General features: G+C 36.9%; 2 protein-coding genes across 6 annotated transcripts in view; both read right to left on the bottom strand.

The window, feature by feature from the left end:
- The window catches only part of ripor1 (RHO family interacting cell polarization regulator 1), a 342,903-nt gene extending 337,000 nt beyond the window's left edge, over positions 1-5,903 (bottom strand). Inside the window, exon 1 of the mRNA XM_043707051.1 lies at positions 5,816-5,903. The gene's annotated coding sequence lies outside the window, so the exon portion shown is untranslated. The remainder of the gene's footprint in view (positions 1-5,815) is intronic.
- The window catches only part of vrk3 (VRK serine/threonine kinase 3), a 50,454-nt gene continuing 38,648 nt past the window's right edge, over positions 4,700-16,505 (bottom strand). For all 5 annotated transcript variants that reach the window (XM_043707058.1, XM_043707057.1, XM_043707056.1 and 2 more), the window contains 3 exons: positions 14,650-14,708; positions 9,307-9,476; positions 4,700-7,673 (listed from right to left, as the gene is read on the bottom strand). In XM_043707058.1, coding sequence (XP_043562993.1) covers positions 9,328-9,476; positions 14,650-14,708 — 208 coding nt within the window. In that variant the 3' untranslated portion in view covers positions 4,700-7,673; positions 9,307-9,327. The remainder of the gene's footprint in view (positions 7,674-9,306; positions 9,477-14,649; positions 14,709-16,505) is intronic.

Below are 16,505 nucleotides of genomic sequence, written 5' to 3'. Positions count from 1 at the left end.
TCTGGCTCATTTTAAAGCAAAAAGGTATACTCCGTAATAGGCACCATCCAAAATCTGGGCTGCATGTTGCCAACAGTGGATATTCCTTGCCAACCTTCATGTTCCAGTAGCCATTTCTAGCATCAAACATGCTGAAGGTTTTTGCCCTGCCAGTATGTGTGATCTATTCCAGTGTTGGAATAGGGCAGAGTTTTCTCCTCATTGTTTGATTAAAATCTTTGGCAAATTCATAACCATCTATTTTACATCTGTCACCAGAATGGAATTTACCTAATTGGTAGGTAACTCCATCAATCTCATTCTTTTCCTTCATTTCTTGGAGCTCTCTTTCAACCTTTCCTTTTAGTTCTATTGGTAGTTCTTGTGGGATTCCTTGTTGGATCCATAGTGATATGATACTCAAGATCTTCAAAGTGTACAATTGTCTTATTAAAACACTTTGGAAACAAAAGGACATCATCCTTCTTGCTTTTGATTGGGGGATGCTTTTAAATGGATTTATTAATCTTCAACCTCTGGTGTCACCTTCGGTTCATGACATAAAAGATCAGCAGCAGCTCCTCACAGCTGCTCAATATCAGGATAGTAGGGTCTGTTTTGGTGATGTAGATTGTACAGCTAATGTTCTTTTCTTTATATATTCCTCCAACTCAATTCCATTGTATATCAATAGCATGACATTACTTGGTTTTAGACCACCTTCCTTGGGGTAACTACTTTCTTTAAACTTTCAGGAATGAGCTTTTTGTATTAGTATTATTTAGAATTTCAGTTTATAGCTTTATAGTCATGGGCTTATTTCTCACCTTCTTTCTGACCTGAATGGTTGGCATTTATTTTTTTTGCTGTGAACTATCAGATCTAGACATTTATTTTAGGTGCATGAATCTCATTTCTATTCTGTTCTCAAATTCACTGCCATCTTCCAAATGTTATGATCAGCTGAATATGATGGAATGTTCCCACTCCTTATTTGACCACAAATAAGATCTACTCATTAATTAGGTGAGTATTTAACTGTTTTTGTGTTGTCATTTTTAAATGAGGATAGTTTTCATTTTGCTTCATTCAGTCAAAGCAAAGATTAATAAAAACATGAATATTCACGTACACAAAAATACATTACACAATACAGCACAAGTTAAATAATTTTTAAAAGTTTAGTAAAGAATAAAATTATATGTTTCCCATATCTCAGAGTTTGAACTTGTAAAAAAAAAAGTGGGAAGTGGGAGGTTTATATAGTGTAACTTCTGTACTGTTTGTTTCCAGGCTGGTTTGTTCCTTCTGGTTCTTGAATTAGGTAAGATTGGTTATCAGAGATAGGTTTCAGTCATGTGACCACCTGATTAATATTTCCATTAGCCACATGAATAAGTTGAAATTGGAAGTCCTTGCTACAAAATAGGGAATCAGTAATGGCAATCCATACCTACTTAACTGTAAATTGGTTTCCTTAAAGCTCTGTTTGTTACGTTTCCAATTTGGAGACAAGGAGTGTGAGAATCCATGAATATTGAGTTTTACTTTTTTTTTAGCACCCATGGTGTGGGTGTGTCGGTGAGATACACAAGGTGCACGAATCAAATTTCCCCTGTTTATTTTTTTTTCATAGATACTCCTGTTTATTTTATTTTTCTTTTAAATTTCCAGTTTTTTTTCTTTTTTTTTAATCCCCACACTACCACCTAAGTGCAGTAGTGCTTATTTTTAATGTTGAGTTTTATTAAGTCCATAACCAATCGATGGTATGAATTCCATAGATAGTTTTGTTTCAGCATGTTCATTCTCTTCCTTATGGGTTGGTGCTATGCACTCATTACAGCTATTGCCTTGGAGGTGGCCACTCAGCTTCACACATTTTGGTCTTTCGCAGGAACTAATATATGATGTTTTCTGCTGACACGCCATTGTTTTGTTGTACCCATAAGTTTGAAATAATCACACATAGTGGAGCATGATGGAATGTTTTTCCAGTTCTCTAAGTTCTACGGAAATAATACATTGTTGCCTTGGCACAGTTGTGATCCATCCTGGATACTGATGTACACATTCACATAAAATAATCCCCAACTATTTTTATATAAACATTTGTAATATGCTGTTAAAGTCAGTTCTTTAATTCTAAAAATTGTATTCAGCTTTCATTCATTTTCTGCAACAATAAGACACCATTTAGCTGGTTAACAGCTGATAAAGATTAAAAAAATGCATTGCCTACACATGGTGGCATTTTGAATTTCAAAGGGCAATCGTTTGCAGAGGATTATGTGTTGGATGTCTTAAGAAAACATAAAGATGGATAAATCTCCAGGTCCTGATCAAATATACCCTAGGACATCATGGAAAGTTAGGGAAGACATTACAAGGCTCCTACCAGAAATACTTATATCTAACCACAGGAGAGATGCTGGACAACTGGAACATGGCTAATGTTGTTCTTTTATTTAAGGCAGGCTGTAAGGAGAAGCCTCAGAACTACAGATGTGAACATGACATCGGCGGTTTGGAGAAGATTCTGAAAGATAGAATTTACATACATTTCGAGAGACAAGGACTAATTAGGGATAGTCTGGTTTTGAGAGGCAGATCATGTCTGACAAACTTAATTGCATTCTTGAGGAAGTAACCAAGAATTGAGGAGGGCAGAGTTGTAGATGTGTACATGGACTTTACTAATCAGTGCACCATGGAGCACTAAAGTTAGATCACATGGGATACAGGGTCAGCTTGCCAACTGGATACAAAATTAGCTTCATGATCAGAGACAGAGGGTTGTAGAAGTTGTTTTTTTTGGACTGGAAGCCTGTGACCAGTGATATTCCACAGGGTTTGGCTCTAGGTCCACATTTGTTTGTCATATATTCTCATCCAAATCATTTATATAAGAGGCACAATTAATAAATTTGTGGATGACACCAAAATTGGTGGCATAGTGGACAGTGAAGAAGGTTATCCAACAGTACACAGAGATCTTGATCAATTAGGTCAATGGGCTGAGGAGTGGCAGATATTGCATTTTGGTAAAAACAAACTAAGGACCTATACAATTACTGGTAGGGCCCTGGATAATGTTGTAGAACAGTGACACCTAGGCATTCAGCTACATATTTCTTTGAAATTTGTGTCACAGGTAGACATGTGATTAAGGCAGCATTTAAAATTCTTGCCTTCATTGTTCAGACCATTGAGTGTAGGAGCTCTGACATCATGGTGAGGTTGCACAGGACATTGGTGAGGCCTCTTCTGGAGTAGTGTGCGCAGTTCTGGTCACCCTGCTATAGGAAGGATACTATTAAATTGGAGAGGCTTCATAAACGATTGACCAGAATATTGCCAGGATTGGAGGGCTTGAGTTATAAAAATAAAAGGCTGTGACCTTTTCATTGGAGGCTAGGAGGTTGAGGGGTGACCTTAGAGGTTTATAAAAAATCATGAGGGACATAGCTAAGGTGAATAACAAGGGTCTTTTCCCAGGGTGGGCGAGTTGAAAACTACAGGGCATATTTTTAAGATGAGAGGAGAAAGTCTTAAAAAGGACAAGAGAGACAACTTATACTGAGAGTGGTTCATGGGTGGAATGAACTATCGGAGGAAGTGGTGGATGTAGGTTCAGTCATAACATTTAAAAAAACACGACTTGGAGGGATATGGGATACAGATTGTTCTGCTATAATGTGCGTTTTGTCAACGCGATTGACAAAATTGTGGACGCTGTTTGGAAAACGTGAACTTTCTACTGAGCAGGTATAGCAATTTTCTAGCAATCTTGTACAGCTCAATTTTCTATACAGCAGGCCGTGTTATAGCAGAACAATCTGTAGTTTAGCTTGGGAATTGGACAGCATAGACTAGTTAGACTGAAGGATGTTTCCATGCTGTATGACTATCATGAATTTATATTTGCATTAAAACATAAACTCTAGCCCTTCATTATCAATTGATACCAAGTAAAGTAACTGCATTAGCTGCTTGCCTCATTATGATTTAATAACTTGTTTTTTTTAAATTGAATTGCTGATCTTGACATTTGCAATATAAACTTTTCTTTGTAAACAATGGTGAAAAGATGCAGATCACAAACTTGTGGTTGCTAGTTTCATTTGTGATGCTTCTTTCAAGCGATACTTATAGGATACTATGTGGCCGGGCTTGACTCCTGTTAGCTCTTTTAATAGTAGTACTCCTGGAGTGTTAGCATTTATGTATCATCAGCAAGGAACTATATTTGCTGCTCTTGCATAATCTGCATGGTCTACAGAGTTTGGATACAAATATCAATTAAGGTGCTTGAACCAAGTCCAATTGGAGAAATTAAACATATCAAAAGGAATACTGATGCAATTTCTCAAAGGACTTGCTAAACAATTGTATTTGTATTATTTTTATGAATTACACCTGTATTGCATCCTTGCCAATTTTCAGGGGAGTCATGTTACAGAACAAGCTACTGTGAGTACTACTGTCAGTGGGACCTTCAAAATTAGTGATGTTAAAATCAGTAATGCATCTAACTTTATCCATCATTACACTTCACCCTGAATTCTTGCACCAGCGCAAATAACTGACATATTTTCAGTGTTCAGAAAATATCCAATCTGCATTTAGCTAGGCATCATGTCAATTTCTTTGAAACACTAGTGTGGATTGCCCAAGACAAATCCTATTATAAAATCCATTACGTGAGGACCATGTCTTGGTGCCCTTAAAAACTATAGGCTGCAAGGAAAAGAACTGTTTCTATACAAATGCTTTTTAACCAATTTGTCTGCATGATCGCAGGGCTAGAGCAAAGCGGCAGACAGACTAGGGCCTGGTGTGGTCAGCATGTCACAGATCTTGAGCCCAGTAGTGTGGGGACAGCAAGACCACGTGTGTAAAGCTCACAGGGTGGAGACACTGCAGGCTATAGAAGGACTGTAAAGTTTAACTTTATTTCTTTTATCTTCCTAATTTATACTAAGAACCGTAATGTAGAACTTTTAGCTTTTTGCTTTATTTCTATTTTTGTACCTAATCTATTTTCATAAAAGATTTGTACCTGGTTCTTTGCACTTAAGATGGCACCTTGTGTGGTGATACTGTACATGTTTCACTGTACATTGTGCTTTGTTCTTGAGTATGTGACAATTAAATCCAATTCTAATGTCACAATATGGAGTTCAATAACTACTGTGAACTCATGTCTGTGGACAGTCAGTCAGTCAATCAGAAGCTGAGGAATTATTTACAATTAAAGCTGATTGGTTCTTAGCTAACGGAGTAGATTAGAACACCAAATAAATTACAGATAGAAATATACATAGAAGGCTGTGCTGTTTCCCAAGGAGAAGCTGCGTGTTCTTTGCAGTAAAACCTCACAGTTTAAAAGAAAACCAATTACTGTGAGCTGAGACTTTTCAATTGGTAAATTGAAACTGATCAGACACTGTCTGCTAAGACACTTTCCAAGTAAATCAGTCAAGTATATTTCTTGTAAATCAGTGTAAGCTTTGACAGAAAGACAAGTGAACACCAGAGACCTAGATAAAAATAGAAGCATTTCCAATCTGGAATTAGGAAGCAAAGATACTGAAATGACTTTCCAGTTTTATCTACTTCTACCAATAATCTATTTTTCCTATTTGTTTGTGCACATATGAGGAGGATTTTATAAAGGAATTAGAGTTTTAGCTAACGCTTTATGCCAAGGGTTTCTATCTATTTATTTGGAGCTTTAGTCTAATTACTGATAACAAATAATTCTGGTTTAGTACAGAAATCTGTTCTGGGATTTCTATCAGTCTTGATCTGAAAGTCAGGTAAATATGCTTACCTTAAAAGAATTTTAACATTTGGTAAGATTTTGGGAATAGCAGGGCTCGATTTATAGTACAATATCCTTATGGTACAATTTCATTCTGTTGGCATCATTCTTCATTGCCAATTGGCTGAAGTTATCATGAAGGACTCCCCTTCGCAATCTCTCCTTTGCCTGAGGTGTGGTGACGCTCTGATTAGAGAGGAGTCTACATTCACCTGTGAAATTGGTGACATTACTTTTACCTAAATGGTAATAGATAAAGAGAAGACTGCATTCCTGCAATCTAAGTTGGAATAAAACTCAGATCCCAAAAAGATGAAAAAGCTAGTAATGCTGAAGTCTATTAATAAGCTAACAAAATCTGCGATAACCTCATGTTACAGTTACAAAATAGAGAAGGAATTTAGAAATTTACTGAATGTGAATCACGACATAGCATACTTGAACTAGAAGAAAACTGGTCTGACAGGAAAGGAGACAGAAAGGAAAACATAATATCCCATCAAATAAAGGGCCAGCCTTTGGAATAAGTCATTTATATGGTGCAACGGCATACCTTAAATGCCAAAACAACAATGCCATAATGCCAGCAGCCATAAACCTCCAGACATCATTGGATGGGTCTCATTAAAAATGTGTTTTGAATGCTTTATAATGTCTGTTAACCTTGTATTTACAATTCTCTGAATAATCTGCTCTAATCGGAGTTAAGTATTTTGGGTTGAATGATTTTTATCTTACAGATGTTGACTTCAGGTGCTCTTGGATAGAAGTACGGAACATATACATGAGCTCTCCAAATTCCAGTAGACTTGGATCTGTAATAGAACTCATAAGGGTAGTAACTATTCTCGGGGATTTGAGATGTTGTCTTTTCACATTAAAGTTATTATTCCCTTTCATCAAACACATGGCAAACAAGTTATAACTTCAGACAGTTTTCTAATGATTAATGGCAAATTGCCCCAACCAAAACCAAATGGATAATACTTGAAACTATTTGGAAGACAAATTTCACAGTACAAGCAATTCGGCATATTAAAACAGTGTTCACAAAATATAAAAAACCTCAAAGAACTGTGGATGTTGTAAATCAGGAACAAAGACAGAAATTTCTGGAAAAACACAGCAGGTCTGGGAGCATCAGTGGAGAGAAAGCAGAGTTAAGGAGACCCTTCTCCAGAACTGGAGTTCTAAAGAAAGGTCACTGGGCCTGAAATGTTAACTCTGTTTTCTCTCCACAGATGCTGCTACACCTGTGTTTCATCACAAAATACATTCAGATAAACTTGATTCAACTTAAACAGATTATATTCATAAAGATAACTAACAACATGGGTTAGAAGTATTTGCCAAAAGAGCTATCATAACCAATTTCAATGAAGATGTAAACTGTCAAAACTGTCTTTGATTTCTGCAATAGTTCTCTGTTTGCAGAAACAAATCTAGCTCATGCAAGAGCTTGCTGACTATTTAAATTGTTTATTTATAGATAAAAGCATCACAAGTTTATTGAGGAGGGTGGGAATAATAGAGATAATCAGTTGCCACTATGGGATCACAATTAGAACAATGATCAAAATAAGAGCAAAATACCACGGGTAAGAAACAGCATAAGAATTCCAGTTTAAAAAACACCTCTAAATTACCATTCAATTTTATTTAAAACACCAAATATAAACCTGGAAATCTGAAATACACACAAGCACACACTTTTCTTCCAAAAAAAAAACATTTAACCATGGAACTATTGCTAAAGAGCTATAAAAAACATGATGTCAAAAAAAAAGTGCATCTTTCAAGGCATAGGCTTTAAAATCGACTCAATATGTTAACACTGATCTCACAGTGGGTTACTGATTGTTCAGATCTGTGGAGAAAAAAAATTCAAAATGTTAGTTTGAGTGCATAACACAGTAGTCTGCCACTCTGAGAATACCACTAATGTCACTAAAGCTTTGCACTTGGCAGCAGTCAATGGTTTTATTGCGACATGGGAGAAAGTAAGTCTGTATTCCTACTTCAGTTATTTATTTAGGGCAGGCATGGTCTTCTGTAAAGAAACTGGATTCACTGATAACCCAAACACATTTCTCAATTACTGGCATCAATTTAGCATCAAAACATATCAAAACAAAATTACCCCAAACAATAGACTCTTGATAATAGCTTAGCCAAGACCAAATAGACTGAAGAGTCAACTTACTTACATTTGGATTTTCTGCCTGTTTCCAGCAATTACTTGCATAGGCACAGAACTGCCCCGGTGTAGCATTCAAAACCATTGACACAACAAAATTGAGAATAGAAACAGATAATTTACATTTTACATCAATTGCGGTCCTAATTCTACACGCCTGCTGTGTTCTTATGTTCTTTTAACATACTTTCCATGGCTTTCAACCAATTACCTGAACGTAGTCTTAAATGTTGACACAGTTTCTGTTTAATCACCAATTCTGGTAATGTATTTCCTATCTTTATAAAAAGGTCTTCTCAACACTATATTCTAATCTGTTGCATTTAATCTTGTATCAAGCTCTGGGCCTCTCAACTTTGGCACGCTTTAATTCTACTATTTCACGATCATTCCTTCATATTTTAAAACACCTCTAATCATGTCAATCTCCACCATTCTAACAAAAGCAGAACCAATTTTTCTCAAGTACTTTAAAATCCATATTTCTTCATAGTAAGCAATAGTCTGATTAATTCCCATAATATTCTGACAATACCTTGGAACTTAGACTGTACACAAAGTTTCAGGTATCGTATACAAAACCTTGGCAAGACCATGTAAAAGTTGATATTGTTTAAAAATATTCCGTGTGATTTCTGGCCTAAAAAAATCTTTTGCTTTTGTACATACTTCATATAAAATTGACAACATTTTCAGGGACTGTTGCCGAAAATTTCAGAATCAAAGCATAATCTCTACAATTGCACCAAAAACTTCAGTTACTCTTTAATTTAAAACAGTAACACTTACCAAACACCCTCCTATGCCTCTTTGTCAACTAATGTAGGAAGCATGAATATCAATTTTGAGGGCAAACAAAAAAATTGATAGTGCGAATGAAAAAGGGATACAAGGACCAACTTCCAGAGTGAACTAGGCTCTTCCACCTTGAAGTATTGCCCCCAGCCTTCTTGGGGAGGGAAGGCTCAGATCTTGCTAATCAGGCCTTTTCAAGTGCTGATTTGATGCAAAGACCCTGCAAAGGTTAGGTCAAGGACTGAGAATTATCAGTGGGACATCTAACGGCGTAGCCCTTCCCTAGCCCTCAAGCAGCATTGAACACTGGGTACAGCTGTTACTACTTCTGAGGTGTAGGGGTAAAGGAGGATCTTTAATAAAACACAGAGAAAGGAATAAAATAAACTGCTGTCTGTTTGAGTCACTGTCTGCTCAAAAAGGAGTACAATGCTACAAGTGTCAGAAACTCTCTAGATATCTAGAATCAACTTTGAGCAGTCAAAATTCAACTGGAAACTGACATTACCTAGTCGTCTGCACACAAAATTTATTTAGTGGTTATAAGATCCAGAGGGTCATAAGGTGACATGCCCAGCCTTTCAAGGCCATTTTTAAATTGATTTCTTAGTTCTTCATAATCAGGCTCCTCATCATATTGTAGAGACATGACCTGTTGCAAATATTTCTTCAGTTCTTCTGTAAGTTAATAAAATTGATTTAAAAATTAATAAGCAGAAGGGAACATAACATTTCATTATACACAAATATCTATTATTTCAGAAACAAAACTTTTATATTGAAATAACTGCCTTTCAAGCTTGGGAAAAAGTTTGGCCAACTTAAATAGCACAGTTAATTGAGTAAAACATCCCAAATAGATTCAGTCAGAAAGTGGTTCAGTGGGAATTGGGTTGAGGGAGCAGGAGGTAGGTTTCACGAATAAGATGAGCAAAGAGAGGGAATGAGGGGGAAAAACAGAAAAAATGCGAGTTTAAGCTAAGACTAGGGCTACGGGTAGCTATAGAGTTGGTTTGAGACTGAGGCACAGGGCAAAAAGCAGCTTACACTTACGTAACAATGTGAAAACTTTAAAATAATTATGCACCAATCTACATTGAATTACGTTTAAAATGACTACATGTCAATGAGTGAACATTGTAATAAGAGGTGACCTTGGTACTTATACAAGTTTTAATTGCTGCAGAGTACTCAAGTAGTATGAAATGCACAAATACATTATGAACAAAGGTACAATTTTGGGGATGACAAAGTTTGAAGGAATCAAAGTACAGAGTTAAACATAATGATACAAAGAAATGGTTTAAAGGTAAAATCAGAGCAAAACTAAAAAAACAATACCCAAAAGGAAGGGCTCTGATAAATTGAAAAATCTTAATCAGTGAAGACAAATGATGAATATTCGCCTTGAAGGAGATTAAAATCTACAATAGACAGAATATTGCAGATGAAAGAAAGCAACAGATATTCCCTAAATGTTTTGAAGCTGTTGAAGTTAGTCATAGAATCATCGAAGTCTTACAGTGTGTAAACAGGCCATTTAGCCCAACAAATCCACATCAAACCTCCGAAGAGTATCCCACCTAGACCCATTCCCTACCCCTATTACTCTATATTTCCCCTTACTAATGCACCTAGCCTACACATTCCTGAACACGATGGGCAATTCAGCATGGCCAATTCACCTAACCAGTGCATCTTTGGACTGAGAGAGGAAACCAGAGCACTCAGAGGAAACCCATGCAGACACAGGAGAATGTGCAAACTCCACACACACAGTTGCCCAAGGTTGGAATTGAACCCAGGTCTCTGGCACTGAGAGACAGTGGTGCTAACCACTGAGCTACCATGCCGTCGACCTTGTAAAGAGGTCGATGCGTCTTTGCAGCCTGGATGCTTAACATTCAAACCAACACTGAACAGTAATTGATAAAGCTAATGTAACAAACTTCACAAACCAGTAGACAGAGGCAGGAAACATCAGACATACTGCAGCTTCATCAAATCAGACTGTACTTTGGAAACAGGATTCAGTCCTGATTACGACATGACAGAAACATTTGAAGACATGAGGACTCCAGGAGGGAGGCAGGACAGTGAATGGACAATTACTCAAATTATGTTTGCTCTTTGAATCTACAACAATTGTTTTATGTTAGGGCAAAAAGCATTGGAAGTACTTCTAAAACAATCTTAAATCTGTATTTAAACAAATAAGTGGTTGAGTGTTTCATTGGCAAAGCCAACCATTATTGCCCTTAAGCTATCTTTTTGAACTATGACAGGTGCTGGTTCTAGGTACATCTAAGGTATTGTTAGGAAGGGGTTTGTGGCTTGAAAGTGAATGTGCAGATATTGTGTTTGCATACATCAGTCACCCTAGTTGGCAGAGGTTGTGGGTTTGGAAGGTGCTAAGTCGTGATGAATTGCTGTACACCTTGTACTTGGTGCACTGGCTGCAGCCAGTGTGATAATGGTGAAGGGACTGAATTTGCAAAGTAATGGATGGGGTGCCATTCAAGAAGATTGCATTTTTATTTGAACTCCACTCATTCAGGCAAATGAAGAGTATTCTCCGACACATGGACTTGTGTCTTGTAGATATTAGTCAAAGGTTAGAGAGCTAGGAGGGGAGTTCTTGCCACAGAATTCTTGGTCTCTGACCTGCTGCTGTGGCCACAGTATTTAATTTGCTAGTCCAGTTCAGTTTTGAGTCAACTGAATCAGGACATTGATTCTGGAAGATTCAGCAATGGTAATATGCCAGTTAACACCACAGGGAAATGATGAGATTCTGTATGTTGGAGATGGTCGTTGCCTGGTACTTGTGTCGTGCAACTTATTAACCCACACCTGAATACTATCAAGGTGCTGATACATATGAATACAGGCTGCTTCAGTATCTAAGTTGCAAATAGGGCTGAACACTGTAGTCAAACATCTCCACTTCTGATCTTATGATGGAGGGAAGGTACTCATGAAGCAGCTGAAGGTAGTACTGTCCTATTTTGCATTGGGTATGATTCCAACCAATGCACATACTTCCTAAATTCCCACACCCTCCAGTGTTCCGAGAGCTTGTCAAGAGCAATCCTTCTCTCCTCACCTTCGGGCTTTAGCTCTTTTGTCCATGTTTAGACAAAGACTTAATGAGGTCAGGTGCTAATTGGTTTTGGCAGAAACAAACCAAGTGTCAGTGAGCAGGTTATTACTGTGCCTCTTGATAGTATGGACAATGACCTTTGCATCACTTTCTTGATCAAGAGAAGCCTAACAGTGGTAAACTGGCTAGCTTGGATTTGTCCTAATTTTGTAGGCAGGATATTCCAGGGCAACATGCCACATTGCCAGGTAGATAATAGTCTTGTAACTGCACGGGAGGGGCATTGGAAGGTATGAGACACAATCTTCAGTACTATTGTTGGAATGTTGTCAGGATCCAGAGCTTTTGCAGTACGCAGTGCCTTCAGCTGTTTCTTAATATCATGCGGAATTAATCAAATTAATTGAGAGGTGGCATTTATAATGTAAGAGACCCTCAGCAAGAGACCAAGATCATCAACTCAACATTCCACCTGTAGACGGATGTGAATAATTCAGCCTCATCTTTCACTGGGCTCTCCTGTTCTTGAAGATGGGGACATTTGTGGAGCCTCCTGCTTCTGTTGGTAGTTTAATGGTCGACACCACTCATGCCTGGATATGGCAGGACAGCGGAGCTCTGCAGTCAATGACCTTTGCAGCACTGATCCCCAAGGTGTTCCATTAGTTATAGTTTATCAAGCACAAGATCCATTTATCTCTACGCTCTGGTTTCAGTTAGTAGACCAACCCTTTATGATAATATACTATCACTAAACCATGTGCTAGTGTGTAGTAACCTTTGATGTGGCATTTTATTAAATGTCTTTAGGAAATACAACTACACTACTTCTCCAAGGTTCCCTTTATCCACTTTGCTGTTATTCTCTCAAAGAGCTCTAATTAGAGTCAGAATCAGAACATGATTTCCCTTTACGAATCCATGTTGGATCAGATAATCATAATGATCAGCCAAAGTACACGTTTAATAATGGATCCCAATAATTGTCTTATGATAGATGTTAGGCTGATGTGTTGTTACTGCAAATATTGTACTACAAAACTTGCGAAGTAATATGAGATCATTTGCTAGGTAATCAGGCACTATATAAAAATAAGTATTCTTTATACCATGATAAAAAGTAAATTCAGTTTTAAGTTATTTAGAGAAAGAAATATCTGTGTTGCTGTTATGAAGTGTGATCTAATCAAATGGATAAAAGTCTTCCGTGACAGCTGAATAACTGAGTGAAGAACTGAGCAGTGCAAACCAAGAACATCTTGTTTTGATTCCCTACTTGGTGCTGATTTAACATTCAGCAGGACAATATAATTAATCTTGGTATTCTCTGGAATATCTGCATGGTGACAGCAGTCAAAAGCCAACCTAGTTTTTGACTGTCAGAACAGCCAGTCAAGACTCAAGTAGAACATAATTTGGAGATGCCGGTGTTGGACTGGGGTGTACAAAGTTAAAAATCACAACACCCGGTTATAGTCCAACAGGTTTAATTGGAAGCACACTAGCTTTCGGAGCGACGCTCCTTCATTAGGTGATTGTGGAGGGCTCGATCGTAACACAGAATTTATAGCAAAAATTTGCAGTGTGATGTAACTGAAATTATATATTGAATCTTCAATACATCAATTCTTCAATGTATAATTTCAGTTACATCACACTGCAAATTTTTGCTATAAATTATGTGTTACGATCGAGCCCTCCACAATCACCTGATGAAGGAGCGTCGCTCCGAAAGCTAGTGTGCTTCCAATTAAACCTGTTGGACTATAACCTGGTGTTGTGTGATTTTTAACCAAGTAGAACATAAAACACTTAGCCATGGGCATCAGTGGGATTATAATCCCTGAAAGAGTAAACAATTGAAAAAAATTGGGAGAAAATCCAACATAAGAACACAGCCTAAAATCAAACTGTACCACAAAATTAACATAAATACAGAATTAAATGGAAATTGTAAATGGGCCGACAGAAGGTTTTAAGTGAGATTCTATACATTTCATGTCCTGAACCAGGCAAGTAGATCCAGGAGAGGGTATTGTGCAGAGTACAACAGAGGATCAAAGAGTAACAAAAGACTTTTCAAAGCCTTCTCACCCTGTTGAAATTGATTCAATCACAAGATGGAAAAGAGTAATTCACGTAGATTTGTTCTCTATGTGCTTCCTAATTAAAGTGTTCATGGCAAATTCCTCAGCAATATGGTAAACACTAAGAGAATTCCACTTGCAAGCTTGTAGATACAACAGAAACCATTGTTCATAAGTCACATTTACCAAGATGTATATTTTAAAAACTGTAACCAGATCATCTGGAAATGTGCACAGAAACACTTAAAGCACACATCATCTGTTCCTTGGTGTGCACTGGATTCTGACAATAAATATGTAATATTCAAACTTCCAAATAATTGAAAATTAGATTATAAAAATTCAGGTTCAAAATTCAACAGGCTTTGCAGCATTTTACTTGAACATTACAGAATAATAAATAGTCATTTATGTACTTCCATTTTTATTTACAGTTTTAATAATCATAATTAGAACTTTGCATTCTTAGTATTCTTTCCTCCACTCTACCACCACCCTCCCCCCAAAACATTTGGAAAGGGTCCAGTTAGCCAAATGATAATCTCACAAGCTAAAAACCTAGGCTGGTAATTGGTTTTTATGTTGAACATTCTTATTACATTCATGCAGATTTAATTTTACATTAAATAACATGTGTCTTGAAAACTCGAATTAATATTACCTGGAAACTTTCTTTTCCCAGAACAGTACTTGAAAAGACTTGGTAGGTCAGCTTTGTATCTAACAAAGAAACCCCAAAAATGAGTAAATCAGTTTTAAAATTAAATCCATATTATAAATATTAATGTCTACATAAACATCTTGTTCAACACATCAAATACTACATATGCATCTGTCTCAAGTATGGAGAAGCAGAATTAATTTCTGTGGAGGAAAAAAAAGCTAATCAAGAACATATAATCAAGAACAGGGAGACAGTTTTTGCAGGCTTTCAATTAACCTCTCTCAATATTGGGATTCCAATCTCCAGTCTGAAATACAATTAATCTTTGAATTTATCTTTAAATTCACCATGAAACACAAAATTTGTGTTATATTTTGTAGCCATGTAGGGTCCTTCACTTCAGCAAAATAATAGATTATTGCTAAAACAAAAACCATTGTCAAAGCTTTACTTAGCACTCATCAAAACAATTTGCAAGACAAAAGACTTCAACAAATTTCATTGCTTTTCAGCAGTACTCAACTCTGTACTGTCAAATGACAATATAAATTATTCTGTGTCTTTTTAATTAATACATTCTCTGACTTACTGTGAAGACCGCAAAAAAATGAGCTAGTTTTGACAAGGTGAAGTCACATTAAAATATAGCCCACAACCAGAAAAATGGTTAACAGTACAGTCTATAAGTCTTTGGTTTACTCCAATATAGTGCTGTGCTAATGGATTACCTTTACAAAAAAGATAAAATGGGGCAAATCTCTCTATCTTTCTGCCAAGAAAGATTCCTGTTAATTTTTATAGCCAAAGGCAGACAAAATGGCAAACCAGAGATTATCTTGCCAGTTCTCTCCACTTGCAGATGCTCCATTTGTCAGGTGACAACCAACCCGTACTTCGTTAAGCATTCTTATCTGATGCTATTTCTATAAAGTTTTGTAAATCCATTGAAAATATTTCCTTGAAGAAATCCCAGTGCGTAAAGTGCTTGAGGTTCAATTTGGAGGACATGCCTTGAGTGTCAATTAATTCATTGAACTTCATTGATGATTAATGTTTTAACTCCTCCAGATTGATGAAATTCTAAATCAACTGCAAAATGTCATTAAGGCTGCCTCCCTTTAGGGCTAATGCATAGTTTGGGAGTGGGTGTGCAAAACAGCAGATTTTTGTTAAATTAAAATGACTGATAGCAAGACAGACCCTGAATTTAGAGTTAGCCGTTCATGGCAAAGCAGGAGACGGCCATTTGGCCCATCAAATTTGTGCCAGCTCACCACGGAGAGATCAAAACTGTCACACTTCTCAGTATGATGCTCCCCTAGGCCCTAACTTAGTCATTCAGGTCACCATCGTCCTCCCTAATTAGTAGAGGAATACAAGTTAAAAAAAAACAAATTTGAAAGTGCAGCTGAACGTTTTAAATACATGAACCTTACCAGAACCAAGGCTTATAAAAGCACCCTCAAATACTGTCACCTTCAGCAACTACGTAATTTTCAAGCACAGTAAGCAATGACCGTATATTTTTATTTCAGTTTAAAATGATTTTATCCTGTTTTTCAGTTCCTCTCACACCCTCAAGTCAGAAGATCTCCTATCTGGCCATGAAATGAAATTGCAGAACAGGCAGAAATATTTCTTGTGTTCATCTGAAATTCCTCCTTTGCTATTTGAGTGGATGATTTAACCATTTTATCAAAAAAAAATTCACACTCTTGCTAAAATAGCATAGGTATTTCAGGTGAATTTGTTAAGCATTTATATTCGTTCCACTGCAACTTTCAAGGCACCTGAACAAAATGCTGAGAATAGGAGGAAGAACGGAATGGGTGGACTGGGGGGAGGCACACAAT

Source organism: Chiloscyllium plagiosum, chromosome 17 (assembly GCF_004010195.1).
Source record: "Chiloscyllium plagiosum isolate BGI_BamShark_2017 chromosome 17, ASM401019v2, whole genome shotgun sequence".
In the NCBI taxonomy this organism is placed as follows: Eukaryota; Metazoa; Chordata; class Chondrichthyes; order Orectolobiformes; family Hemiscylliidae; genus Chiloscyllium; species Chiloscyllium plagiosum.
The sequence above is the reverse complement of the archived record's forward strand: the minus strand, read 5'-3'. Positions and strand labels throughout refer to the sequence as shown.